Source organism: Lemur catta, chromosome 7 (assembly GCF_020740605.2).
Source record: "Lemur catta isolate mLemCat1 chromosome 7, mLemCat1.pri, whole genome shotgun sequence".
NCBI lineage: Eukaryota > Metazoa > Chordata > Mammalia > Primates > Lemuridae > Lemur > Lemur catta.
In genome coordinates, this window is record NC_059134.1 from 47,294,940 (window position 1) to 47,308,887 (window position 13,948).

General features: G+C 35.4%; 1 protein-coding gene across 2 annotated transcripts in view; it reads right to left on the reverse strand.

The window, feature by feature from the left end:
- EED (embryonic ectoderm development) overlaps positions 1-12,063 on the reverse strand; it is a 29,651-nt gene extending 17,588 nt beyond the window's left edge. For both annotated transcript variants that reach the window (XM_045557179.1, XM_045557178.1), the window contains exons 1-6: positions 11,928-12,063; positions 7,318-7,470; positions 5,534-5,626; positions 2,932-2,997; positions 1,658-1,783; positions 908-989 (exon numbers count right to left, since the gene is read on the reverse strand). In XM_045557179.1, the coding sequence (XP_045413135.1) occupies positions 908-989; positions 1,658-1,783; positions 2,932-2,997; positions 5,534-5,626; positions 7,318-7,470; positions 11,928-12,041 (634 nt within the window). In that variant the 5' untranslated portion in view covers positions 12,042-12,063. The remainder of the gene's footprint in view (positions 1-907; positions 990-1,657; positions 1,784-2,931; positions 2,998-5,533; positions 5,627-7,317; positions 7,471-11,927) is intronic.
- Positions 12,064-13,948: the final 1,885 nt, after the last annotated feature.

The window sequence follows — 13,948 nt, forward strand, 5'->3', positions numbered from 1 at the left end:
GTTTTCAAAACAAAAGCTTTTTTAATGGATTCTCATATGCAATATTTTTTATTACATGATTGGACAGGGTGATGGTAACCAGTACAATTATTTGCAAAACTGTCTTAAAAACTTCAAAAGATGTCGTAACTTTCTTGACATGCCCCTAAAAACTGATAATATAATTATTCAGTTGAGTATAAAGTTCTAGAACTATCATGATACAATCAATATGGTAAATAAGAAGGATAACCCATACTTAATCCTCAGCACCTATTATTTTACTTGGGTCTGCTATTAACAGACATAAGTATATTTCATGGTCCCTTTCCCCAATTCTTGTTTTGAAGATGCTAATACAGCCTGAAATTTTTCTACTAAAATTTACTGTTATTAATTTTTTTTAATTTGGCTTTATTCCTTAGAACACTATTTGTCCCTTAAAAAAAATTATTCCCAAATAAAAAGGATTTGCTGACCTAAAATAACAGAAAGAGGCTCTTGAAAAGATGTTATTTGGAAATAAAGCACTGCGATGGGAATACGCATTCTAGAGTCAACTATGTGCATACTCAGAGAGGTAAAGGAAGACAAAGGTTTTTAAAGAAAAAAATGAAAATTACATAATTGTTTTGAAATAATTATCTGTGGCTACAAAAATCAGTAACATGGGGATGCCAGTCTGAGGCTGAACAAGCAAGTTATAGGGCATATGTCCTTACGGAGGTATTTTTTGTGTGTAAGGTTGGGAGGGCCTTTGTGCAAGGTTGTGGTTTTTGTAGCCTTCTGTGAGTTTTTCTTATCAGGCATACAAGTATGAGAACTCTCACCTCATGGCTTTTCCTCACTCTCCTTTTCAGGGTTTGCTCAACATCAGTGACGCCATTGTAATTCTTCCACAAACTAAAGAAACATTGGCTTCTCTTACCTTTACTTACTGACAGGAGAAGATTTGGATCTCTTGGGTGGAATTTCAGCTCATTGATAGCATTTCCATGGCCAACATAGTGCTACAATAAATTGAAAACACTTCAAGTTTCATATCTCAAAATCAATCAATTCTTTCATAAATCTTTGGAGAATGAATATTTCCACTTAAAGTAGTGACTCCCAACCTTGGCTGCATAAATCACTCAACACATTTGAAGTAAAAAGAAATAAAAGACATTAAAGTCCCACTGCAGCTACTCTGATTTGATTGGATTAGCACAGGCTCAGGTATATGTGGTGTTTAAAAGATCCTCAGGTGATTCTAAGGTATCCTCAGGGTTAAAAACAGCCGATAAAGTGATTTGTAAAATTTGTCTTCATATCAACTTCCTAGGCTTCCCCTTATGTTCCCTTGACTATACAGCCTCCACCCCAAGTTTGGGTGCCTTGGAAAATGGACTCACTCTTCTGTTATTGTTCATTTAGAGCCTCTCAAAGCAAGGCAAGGGAGAAGGAGGGAAATGATTTTAAAAGAAAACATTGCAAATATTAACATTTTCTGATTTTTCCTTAATTTACATTACCCAAATGTGACAAAGGTCTCCAAAGACTTGTCTAAAGAAAGCAACAAGCAAACTACAAATCAAATCACATGTTTTACAGTCATGGATTCCATTAAAGTTTAACATGACATGTTTTCATAGGTGTGCATTCAAAAGAAGATCTATAATTTAACGAGAAAACCCACCTTTATACACTGCATTGTTATAGGATTAATTATCCTAATTATGCCTCTGGATCCAGCTACAGCCAGCAGAGGATGGCTTGTATTGCTATCATAGGTCCATGCACAAGTGTAGAAGTTTTCATCAGCCTAATAAATGCCAGTTAAGGAAACATAATTTATTTTTGAAAAATAAACATGATTATAACAGACATTCTAGGCTGTCCCTGGATCTAAGGAAAAAATTTTCAAAACTTTTGAAAAATGGTATTACAAGGAAACCTACAAACAACTGCTAAATTTTTTGATGTAAAAAGTTCTCATATTTCTTTATGCAACCAAATTTATACAATGGCAATTTTAGGTTTTTCTAAAATCCACACCAAATGATCAAACAAAATCACAGTCCCTACACTCAATTTTGTTTACTCTTTATCTCTTTGTACAACTACTCAACTCTGTCCTTACAGTGCCAAAACAGCCACAGACAATATATAAACAAATGGGCATAGCTGTGTTCCAATAAAACTTTATTTACAAAAACAGGTGGCCAGCCCTGCAGGCCGCAGTTAGCTGACCTCTGTTCTATCCTGATACTTCTGGCTATGAATATCTAAATAAAAATGAATAACCATTTAGTTTTCCATCTTTTCCCATGAGAGCTCAGATCTTTCCTTATCTTCTAGAGAAGACTGAATGTCCTTGCCTTGTCTTGTTTGCTAGATTTTTCAAACGGATCTGGAAGAAACATCTTATCACCTAGCTTTTACTGCTAGCAATGGTAACCCTTTGGCTTTCAAATTTTTCCTTTTTTTTATGAACCCACATTTTGCAATATTTTACTTCCTAAGCTGCACATTTTTCTCTCTCTAAGCTTTGTTGATCAAATACTTGGAAAGATTGCCAGTCACAGCTTCGGATCAATCCAGGTTCATCATTATATAAAATAACTACACAGAAATGATAAATTCTAGGCAAGGTCAAAGAAACAGGAGGTTTTAGCTAATCTCTACTAATATTTTTGTTACTGGATTTCTAATGCTCCTATCTTCTGCACCCACCCAACACATCCACCCCACAATGAATTTCTAAGGATCAAGAAAACTAAATACCAGGATTCTCTTAGGTGATGGTGACAGTAATAGTAAAGATCTTAGGAGACGGTGATAGTGAAAAAACAGCACCGGTTAAAGTTTAAAAAGACAATAATTTTAGGAAATTAATTTAGGAAAGTTTTAGTACACTTATTCAAAATACATTTCTTTGACCAAAAATATTAAAAACCCAGAAAAGGATACATCAGCATCCACATAAGATTGCAGCAACCGGATTTCTCCTTGTGAATGACATTCATATAAGGTAACCTAATGAAAACAAAAATATAGTAAATTTCATCAAGTAGAGAAACATACCCTCTTCAACTTTTAAACATATTTTGGTCACAATTTCATCTTAAATATACTACAGAAACTATTGCCTTAAAAGTTCCTTTAAGCTTAAGGAAGCCATTACAAAGCCTAATGTTTTACATAATATCCAGAGCATATTAAATAATGTAATAATAATAGTTTCTGCTTCTAATCTTTTAAATTTACATTTCATCCACATAATTGCACCAACTCTTCAAAGTGAATAAAGCTGAACACCCCAAAGTAATTGTGGTTTATCATCCTTTAAATTCACAGTAAAAGTCTCTGGGCAGTTTTAGACCATTTACATATTAGTTACTTGTAAGAAAGTCTACAGTTTGCCTAATAATGAATTCTTTTTTTCATAGGTACAACTAATCAAATATTACCTTTCTAAGTATGGTGGCCTTTTTCATTTGTCACATATTATAAAATTTAAAATATACACACTTTACGAAATTTTGTAATACTAAATTTTTATAAATTTCTTTCCATTTTTCTGATAGCTTAGTCAGTCACATTAGCAAATACCTATTAATATTCTATAACAGCATATAAGGATCTTATATATCATCACCATCTATTAATTCATAAAATAACCTCATCTACATTAATGTTTTAAAAAATATTCTTTACATGGCTGCTAACTAGGTTATGTCTTAGGAGACAATTACGTTTTCCTTTTCTTTTTAAAAAAAATCCTAAAAGTATGACTATTTATAATTCAATAAACTATGTAACAGCCTTTAATGTTATCTTAAATGAGAATAAGGATTTTTTTCTTTTTTTTTTTTTTTTAGAAAGCCTAGAACATTGCAACAAGCATACTGAAGCACAAAATATACCAATTCTGGTACTATTAATATTACAGCCAAGTATTATAATCTTAGGTTTATACAATTATAATGGTTTATAAAGTTAAATCTTACAAAGTTTATAAGATTATAAGATGTCTTAAACGTGGATTCAAATTTAATTAATGGGCTATGTTACCAACTAGGAAAAAAATAACCATCATCTTTTCTTGAAACCACATTACTTTTCCTCTGAATTGTTGTTTTTAAAGATTTTAGGAACTAAACAACTATAAGCAGGCTATATATCACACAACTTACATTTGGCTGAACAGTTAAAAAAAAAAAAAAAAAGCTGTTATCCCATGTTATCAACTTCAGTGGTAACTTTCAAATATTCAGAATTTCAATGACTTTCTCAAATAGTAAAAGCACCAGAGCCTTAAATGTCATCAAAACATCCTTTAAGGAGTGCCCAGGAAAAAATGACCTAAAGCCAAATTTTACACTTTAGAAAACATGAGTAGGAAGGATCTAGCCCAGAATGGTTGGGTATGTGTTACTATAATTCTCAAACTTTTAGAAAAGTGGGGGGAAAAAAATCCTTGAAAATATGTTGCCATTTGAAAAGTACGAAATTGACAACTACCCAGCTATCAAGTTAATTTTCACTGAGAATAGAAGAATACCAATACTAAGAAACAGAAACAAATATAGAAAACAAGTAGTGAGCATTCAAAACCATGCCATTTTATTTCCCTAAGAATCTTACCACAATTACTAAAGAAGCATAAAATTTTATTGTACTCAATTAAAATAACTTACGGAACATCTCTCACATTCACCTCTCTTACTCCTTGGGCTGAGCATAGAGGAAGTGACTTTTATTTGTGGCCAACTCATATCCAACTAATCTATTTCCTCCCTATTTTTTTTTTCTGAGTACACCAACCTATTTCTATGTTATCCCTCTTAATTTCTAGTAGTTTTTTTTCTACAGTACCCAGCCATTCCAACCTAGTACAGTATTAAAAAATAACCAGAATATCAGCTTACAAAGACTTAAGACAACAATTTTTCCCAGAGGTGATTTCAACTTTAGTAGAAAACTCACTCTTGAAGACCACCTACAAAGCACTAGGAAATCTTCCTGTTCTCCACACATTTAGAAGTGAATGGAATGAATAAATAAATCTTAGCAATCCTCCAGTTCAACCCCAGGTTTAACAAAAAAATTAAATAATCATTTATGTTAAAATGTGCCAGCATGACTCTCTCCACCCATCATTCTTGATTCAAGATAGTTTTTGGCTTCCTTAAAAACAAACTCAAATGTTTATTGCAACTAATTAAAACACTTTTAATAATGTTATTTTTAAAAATCAGACTTCTTATCCTATTTGAATAACAAAATCATTTCAAAAAAAGAGGAGAGTCCATTCTTTCAACCACTCAAAATATTTATGAAGACAAATACAAGTATAAAACCTGTTTCGTGAATTGGAAATAACATAGTAAGATGTATTTTCAGTCATACTTGTTTTAACTTGTCGATTTCTAGAAACCTTCACTCTTACACAATCATATTGTTAAACCAACTCCACAAAAATCTACTGTGAAATCATTCCATTTCAATATTATATTACCACAAGATCTAATAATCAAACCAAATACCAAACAGACCCCTTAACACTCACTCTGTTGCTTCCAACAGTTGCAAATACTAATGGATCTCCTTCTTTACTGTGCCAGTTAAACTGAACTCCAAACAATGGTTGGTTATGATCTTCCTATAAAATAATCAGGAAATAAGAAAAATTAAAGTATCTTAGAAACTAAAAAGTGGCGGTAAACTAACTTGGCTCCTTCTAATTTTTTCCAAAAAGCAATCCATTATTTTGTGTATCACTAGAGTTAACATTTTATAATATTGTGTATGATAAAGTTTTAAAACAATTAAAAGTTTAAATCACAGGTTAGATAACTACTTACCTATGAAAATACTTTGATATTTGCCTTTTATTTTCTCAAACTCAATCATATTCTTCTGAATCACAATAAATTGGATAATTTTGGTAGACACCTTTAACCTCTTGGGCCATAAGAACACAACTTATTTTTCTGAAATAGGAAACTAACAAATGGCCGTAAAGAGGTAATACAGCTTCTCTGGCAGTCACTAAATTGTATTAGGCTCAATTTTTCCCTTGTAAAGTGATGTATATCAGATGCTACTCAAATCATTGCTTTCTGTTAGTACTGAATAAACAATTTTAAATAACCTTAAATTTGGGTCTTAAAAGAAAAATATCCCAAGAAATTATATAGTAAATAAGAATACCTGAACAGTGGTAGTGGGAGTGGGAGGGAATGGACTATAACTACATAGTTACTGGAGACTATAAAGAGACACACACAAAAAAATTGTTCACTTTTGCTCACAAAGTTATTTTTCAGCTTTAGGATTTTACTGGCAATCTCCTGGCATTTAACACTAACTTTTCACTTTAAGGCACTGTCTTCACTTTTAAAGTAACAGCTTTCATTTTCTTATCATTTGAAAAGCCACAGATTCAAGCTTTTGATATACTTAGATGGTGCTTAAAAACATCTTCAAGATATAATAACCTAAAAGTAGTAGGTTAATACAAATAAAAATTAACATCAAACTATAATGGACACCACCTTTTTTTAATATGCTGAGATTCATTTCTCTCCTTTCACAGGGGTATAATTTGACACACTGAGCACTGAATTTTGGCTACAAAGGAAAATGTTATATAGTCATGACTTCTTATGCTTTCCCAAGAGTTTACCAAAAAGCGTATTTCGATATTTAGAAAACATTTTAATTTACATATGTAGGAGATAATGTAATATATATTTTCCCTCATATAGAAAAAATAACCCCAAATTTAAAAAACAAAGTGGACAATAAAAGAAAACATCTTGAACATCAGTAATCCTTTTTATAAATAGAAATTCTATTGAGGATACAGTAATTTAAATAAATAAACCCCTTTTCCCAAATATTGAATATTCAAAAGTTTTTTAAATTTTATACGTTTTTCTTCAAAAACAATTACAAATAAAACAAAGGATAAAAGTTAAATTTAAAAAACTGTACAAAGTAAGACATCTGTTTCAATTTATACTGACTCAAAGTTAATAGGTCACATTCAGTTCTTTTTAATAATAACTGGTGCCAGAAGTGGCTTAAGAAGAGTAACATTTCCCAAAACCTTTTATCTGAATACAAACAATAAAGTAAAAACAGTCTGCAATACTCAGTGTCACATATTTAAATTTAAAAAAAAAATCAAAACCACAAAACTAAACATAGATGGACTATATTAAGTATGCAGTCTGAACTATAAAAAAAACCTTCAAAACACTGTAACTTTAAAATACAACTTGACAGAGCATCTTGAGTATAAAATGTGTGCCACTGAGAAACAGCCCACAGGATTTTTGCACATACCTTGAGACTATTTACACATTTGAAAGAATATTTGCATTTCTTCGACTTCCATTTCCCTTTTCCCCAACTTTTCCTTCCAGGTGCATTTGGTGTGTTTGTAGGTGTATCAGGGCGTTCAGTGTTTGTACCACTTTCTATACTGACAGCATCATCCTGTAAGCAGTAAATTAGGAAAAATTACATGAAACAGCAATACTGTATAAAGCAGCAAATAACTTTGTACTGGGAAGATGCTGAATGACCTAAAAGAAATAATTTCTGCAAGAAATGGAAAAACTATTTTTTGCCTCCAAATAAGGATAAAAAGTAATCCAGCTACAAGTCAGAATTTTTGTAGATATTTTATATTTCAGCAAAAATGAAAACAAAATACTAATGAGAATGATAATGGAAGAATAATACTGTCTTCATAAAGCACTGGTTTGTGCCACTTTAATACACTGGATCATTTAATCTTTACAGCTCTTCACAGAAGGTATTGTTAGATAAGGGAGTATTGTTGAGACAGCCTAACTGGTTGTTGGTAGGGGTTGCTAGAATTCAAACTCAAAGCTGTGACTTCTATATGTGACTGATGTACATGTCTTCACAATTTATTTGACTGTTGCTCAGCCTGAAGCACAAGGAGTGGGTAGGTAGCCCTTTGAAGCAGGAGTGTTAATGTTTCTTCAAGATACCGTTTTTTAAAAATCTTGTTTTTCAAATTCTGCATATTTATAACACAAACCATTTAGAATTTTTTTAAAAGTCCTACATATTCTATGCTATTTACAAGTGAAATCTGCCTCACAGTTCTAAAGGAATAACAATACTCATATATTAGAACTCTAGAGACACTCAATAGTTAAATATTTTCAAATAGAGAGATGACTGCAAGAAACCTTGAAAATTCTCCTTATACCTTATCTCCAGTCCAGAAGGCATATTAATGGCCCTCTAATCTCAGATTTCACTGCCTCCTTTGATTACAGATTCCAATGTCTTGTTTGGAATGAAAAAATTTATTTAAATCTATGATCTCAGGGCAGTAGTTCTGAAATTCATTCCAGAGGAAGCCTTTTTTTCATGAAATCTATTAACATGTGTTAGAACACAGTCTAGGAAACATTGCTTTAGGGGCTATTTCTAAATTACTGCTTCCTAAAATTGGTTTTATGACATTACAGAAAGTTAAAAATTAACTAGAGTGTCAAAAGGTATATAAAAAGTCATATTAATTCACTCAAAAACAATATGGCATTACAGTTCTTGGGTGTTTTCAAAATTTCAGATGTTTCCAAATGAAATGCTTTTTAAAAAACTACACTATCTGAAACATAATGATTATGTAGTGCAAAAAAAATGAAGTGGATAGGTGGTACAAAGTAGGTACTCAACTCAGGAATATTTCAATTGTAATGTAAATGTAATTATTCTTTATAGAAATAGAAAATCTGAAATTTTTATCTCTCCCTATCTCTCCCCACCTTTCAGTTGTACTTATATAGTTTAAAAAGTGCAGAAATCTAGTGTTTTAATGGAAGACTTCAGGTTATCTATAGGACACCCTTCCAAGTTATCGGATTATAGGGCTACCTTAAGTCTTTAAATTCTAGGTAACTGACAGACATGCAAATTTTGTCTCCACAGTAGATAGAAGTTCAAAATGTCTTTCTTCCCACTCAATGGGGAAAAAAAAGTTTTTGTCTTCATTTGCAATTCATTTCTATATTCCTTTATTCCATATAAATTTGTACTGTTTTGACTTTTCTGGTTATCAAGTTACTATATAACATTCGCCTTGTTTCCTCAGATGAGTAAAATAAAATTTTTAACACGTGGTCACTTACCTTTTTTCTGAAAAATTATCTTTTGACACTGGAGAAATGAAACAAAGAAACTCTTAGACATTTCTATACCAGCTTCTTTACATTCTGGCTAAACAATAAGCTGCCAATCCACAGGCCACACAAAACCCTGTCAATAGGGCACACTACATTTTTTACTTCTGACCACTTAATTTACCCATCTCCTCCAAAGGCAAATCAAGATGGAATCAAATGGAAATGTAATACAGTCATAATGTTTTCATTTTATCTTTAAATTAAAATCAAATCTTTGCTGAGCATCTAATATGTGTACAAACTGACTTCCACTCTACCCGCCTCCTCAAAGTACAGAAGGATACTGGGCAACAAATCCCATCTTCATTTGCTCAACAAAGAAACAAATACAAAGACAGAAATTTGTCCTTAATGTTGCCACAAGTTACTTAAGCAAAAAGAACTCTACAAATTCAGCCCTCTCATCTTACTACCAACCCAACCATTAGTAAAACGGCAGACAACATATACAATAAATTTAAAATGTGTCCTTTTAATTCTTTGACTCACTTTAACAATAGTAAATGCTCAGGTTGCCTTAAATCCAACTCAAAACACCTTTCCTGTCTGCTTTTGGCCTTTTGTCAATATTCAGCTCTCTCAAGAGTAAAACTACTGCCCTTGTTAGTTTTTTCTGAACTCATTTTTATACAATGTTCTCTATTCCCTTCCCTTACAGCCTCTCCTAACCTAAGTCCTAGATCAGGGATACTTGGAAGGAATTTAGAGGGCCTGCGAACTCGAATGGGGGAAAAATGCATCTTAATTTTCACCACCTTTAACTGAAATTTAGCACTTCCTTCTATTATAATGCAGGTAACATCATGCCAATATAACAGGAGTTGTGACTTTGTCACCAATGGAAATCAGGTACTTTTACATTATAGTTGCCGCATTGTAACCTCATATACTGTATTTCATACATGTAAAAATGTTATTCTGAGAAGGCTCCACAGGATTCATTAAGGCTTCCAAGGCACCCCACAATTAGCCAAAACAAAGGCTAATCCAATCACTTGGTGCTAAATAGCTTTAAAATTGCACCACAGAATAGATTCCCTTGTAAGGGTCTGCAAAAAGAAAATAATCTTTCAATTTATTTTGTCCCCTGAAATTTTCCTCATCTAAATAGGTTTGACATTTTCATTATCCCTGATTATTAAGTATGTGGGTGCCAGAAACATAACTACATTCTGTGTATTCACAAAATAAGTAATTATTACAAATAATTAACATTTGTACAGTACTGTATGGGGCAGACACTTTTCTAAGCACTTTACCTATATTAACTCATATAATCCTCAGAAATACCCCATGAAGCAAATACCACTATCCGTGCTCTTAATTAATACTCTAATCTGCCTAGAGAAATTTAAGAAAATGCAAAAATAAAATTAAGTCTCCAAGGACTGGAATGAAGAGGGCCAAAAATGTTAGATCCCAATATATAGTGAGATTGGTGAGCACAAACAGAAAAAAAAAAAAAAAGGTTTAAAGTAACATTTAACACCCACGATTTCCTGAAATTTCAAGTCTGAGAGAGATCCCACAAACTGATAATGCCCAAAATATCTTTCTTCTCTATGCAAAAAGAATCCTTTCCCATCTCTTCAGTGAAAATCTTGATCATGACACCATGCCATATATATGCTTCAGTGTTTATGATACAGAATTTAGGAAGATATAGCATTTATTTCTAAAACTAGCCAAATTGAAAAAACGAAACTTCACCACTCTTCTAAAACAGTTTAAAAATTTTTAAAAGATGTTCAATAGTTGTTGCCATGTATCATGAGAAGCGAGTTCACATTTTGGAGTAATATCTTTGAATAAACTGTCAACACATTTCGCTTTCCTTACGGGGTATCAATAAAATACGAAACTGAAAAGTTATTAATGTCAATTGGGCTATTGCTAACGGGTCACTTAAACACAGCTGGGTTAACTGCTGGGACGGGATGATTATTACTAATATCCATTTCAGAGCTTTAAAAAAAATCTGATCCCAAAACACCTTACACTCGCGAAAGTCACGAACCCACACTTGTTATATATGCCTTTACCACCGCTGCCTGAAATCCATGAAATCCACCAGGTGATCCCCCTTTACCTTAAGGAAAAACTTTCAAACAAGAAACCGTCCTCTCTCATGCCTCCCGGTGGTTCCCCCTCCAAATCAGAACACAACCCTCTTAATTCGGCTCCTCCTACAGAAAAGGCAATCTCCACGGATAAAACGGAAACAGACACAAAACCCCCTCTAATAAAGTCTCCCAAACTCCATAAATCTAAGATCTACGCTTTCGATCCTGCAGATTCCATAGCGGTCTAAGAGTGACACAACCCCTAAACTCTTCTAATAGGGTCCCTAACAAACTCTGCACCCTCTGTCCAACTTTCTTAGAAAAATCTCTTATACGCCTTTTAAACTACTGGAATCTAAGATCCGCTAAAGCTCCCAAAGGCTCAAACGCTCGCCCATCACATGCAAAAGGATTCCGGAGCAGACCTCTCAGACCCACGCCATCACCTAAACCACTCTCCTTCGCCAAGTTTCTACTTGCTCTCGGCCCCAGCTCAATATCCCCAAAAAGACAAGTCAGATTTTCTCCTGCATGCCCGCGTTTTCCTGAGTAGAGAGTGACACCTCTCCCCCCCATAGCCTCCCGCCCGCCCCCGCGCCTAGAGTTTTAAAAGCACTTCAAACTTCCACTCCAGAGTCCCGTGACTGCTAGGGGCTGCACTCACATTCTCGTCTCCAGAGAGGTCCGGGTTGCTGTTCTCGTCGCTGCTCAGCTTCTGCTTCTTGGCTGCAGGCATGTCTGTTCCCGCCGGCGCTGTCGCCACTTCCCTCTCAGACATATTCCTCCGCCTCCCTCCAGGTTCCTGCCGCCTCGGGCGGGGCCTCCGCCACACCGCCGTCAAGCAAGCCCGGCCAGAGCTTGCCGCAAAGTTGCCACTGCCGCCGCCACCTCCACCGCTCCCCCCACTGTCGCAAATTGCGCCCAGCCGCCGAGGCGGGCGTGCGTGCGACCCCGCCACACTGCTGAAAAAGGGGCGCGCACGCGCGCCCTTCCGCGCGGCTTCCTGGCTCTTTCCCTTTCCCTGCTCCCGTCTTGCCCTTTTCCCGCCGCCCTCCCGGCAGTTTGCACGGAGTTGTATGGTCCGCTGGCTTAAGAGGGCAGTATTTCGTATGTCTCCCTTCTCCACCACCGCCTCCAAAAGAAGAGGCGGAACTCAAAGGGATGCTCCCTCACCCCCTTTCTCCTTCCAAAGGCGTTTCAGCCGCAATTGGCCCAATCCTTCGATCTCCGACCCGCTGCTAGGGAGCGAAAGTCTGTGGAATGGACTAGACCACCCACGTCCCAGGGGCCGGGGGAAGATACAAGAAGTCACTTCTTGCTTTAACTGTTTATCCCAAATGTTCTTCATCTTGCGCTTGGAGGATAATGCTCTCAATTACTCAGGGAACTACTCATAACCCACTTCTTGCTTGAGGATGGAGATTCGAAAAACGTAGACTGCTTTCCACTTGCCTCCCCCATCTAGCAAATGGAAAGTACCCGTCAGGAGATGCGCATGCGCCGAGGCGTATTCTCGCGCTGGGTAGTCGGGACCCGCCTCCTCCAAGCTCCTCCTCTTTTCAAATTCTTGTTTGCTGAACCGGGTAGTCTTCTGCTGGGTTTCGGTAACCCGGGATGCATTTCAAAGCGCTACCGAATTGTAGTCTCTGGTCCCGCCCTAAATTCCTGTCGCATTTTTATTCTGATGAAGATTTATTTCAATGAATGATTATCTAGTTGGTGCCAATATTTAAGGTTTAAACAAAAATGTCCTAAAATTGTATGATTCTAGACCAATGAGTTTCAGCAGAAGTGCTCTTTTTAACCGAAGGAGTATTAAGGCCCTGAACAGCGCCAAGGCCAATAAATCAGTGTTCATCTCCAACTATGAATGACAATGAGACTGTGAGACTTAACCGGAGGGCAATTTGTTTTGCACATCGGTTACAATGAAATTTTAGTAGAGGACAACAAAACATACTTCACCGAAATAATTGTCTGTGTTTTTGTATCTGGTCTCTTGATGGGTACCAAATGCATTGGTGAGCCATGTGGACTTGTTGGATGGGTCATATCTGAATGAGCAGCAAGAAAAGGTAAATGATGGCAAAAAATAAAATGCAATATCCCCCGCCCCCATTTTTTAGGACACAGTTGTGACTACTTATCTTTCTGGGTCTCAGTGTCCACATGTGTAAAAATCAAGAGGTAGGAAGGGACTTACCATTTCTTGAGCACCTACTTGGTATTGTATATTTCTCTTTGAGACCTCATTGCATTACCCAGTGGATAACCTGTCTAGAACACACCATCCATAAAATTCTAATATGCTTGAATTACTTTTGCATGATGCCTTTTACAGCCAAAACATCAGTTGCATTATCTGCAGATTGCAAGTCACTCTTCCTTTTGGAGATAAGGAGAGAAGTCAGTTGAGAATGAGAAAAGGAGGGTAAAGCAAAGGCAGGGCAGAATAAGAGGTTTTTGCAATGAAGACTCAGGAAAAATAAGGAAGCTGAAAAAAAATAAAGTTCAGGTCTTAATAATTGCAATTATTTGTTCAACACTTCTAATATGCCAGGCACTGCTAAGCACTCCTCAGTTGCTGAGAGAGATGAGACTGATACAGAGTCAGCTACTGGAGAAATAAGCTGTGCTTTGGCCCAGGTGCAGTGACTTGCACCTGTAATCTCACCTACTTGGGAG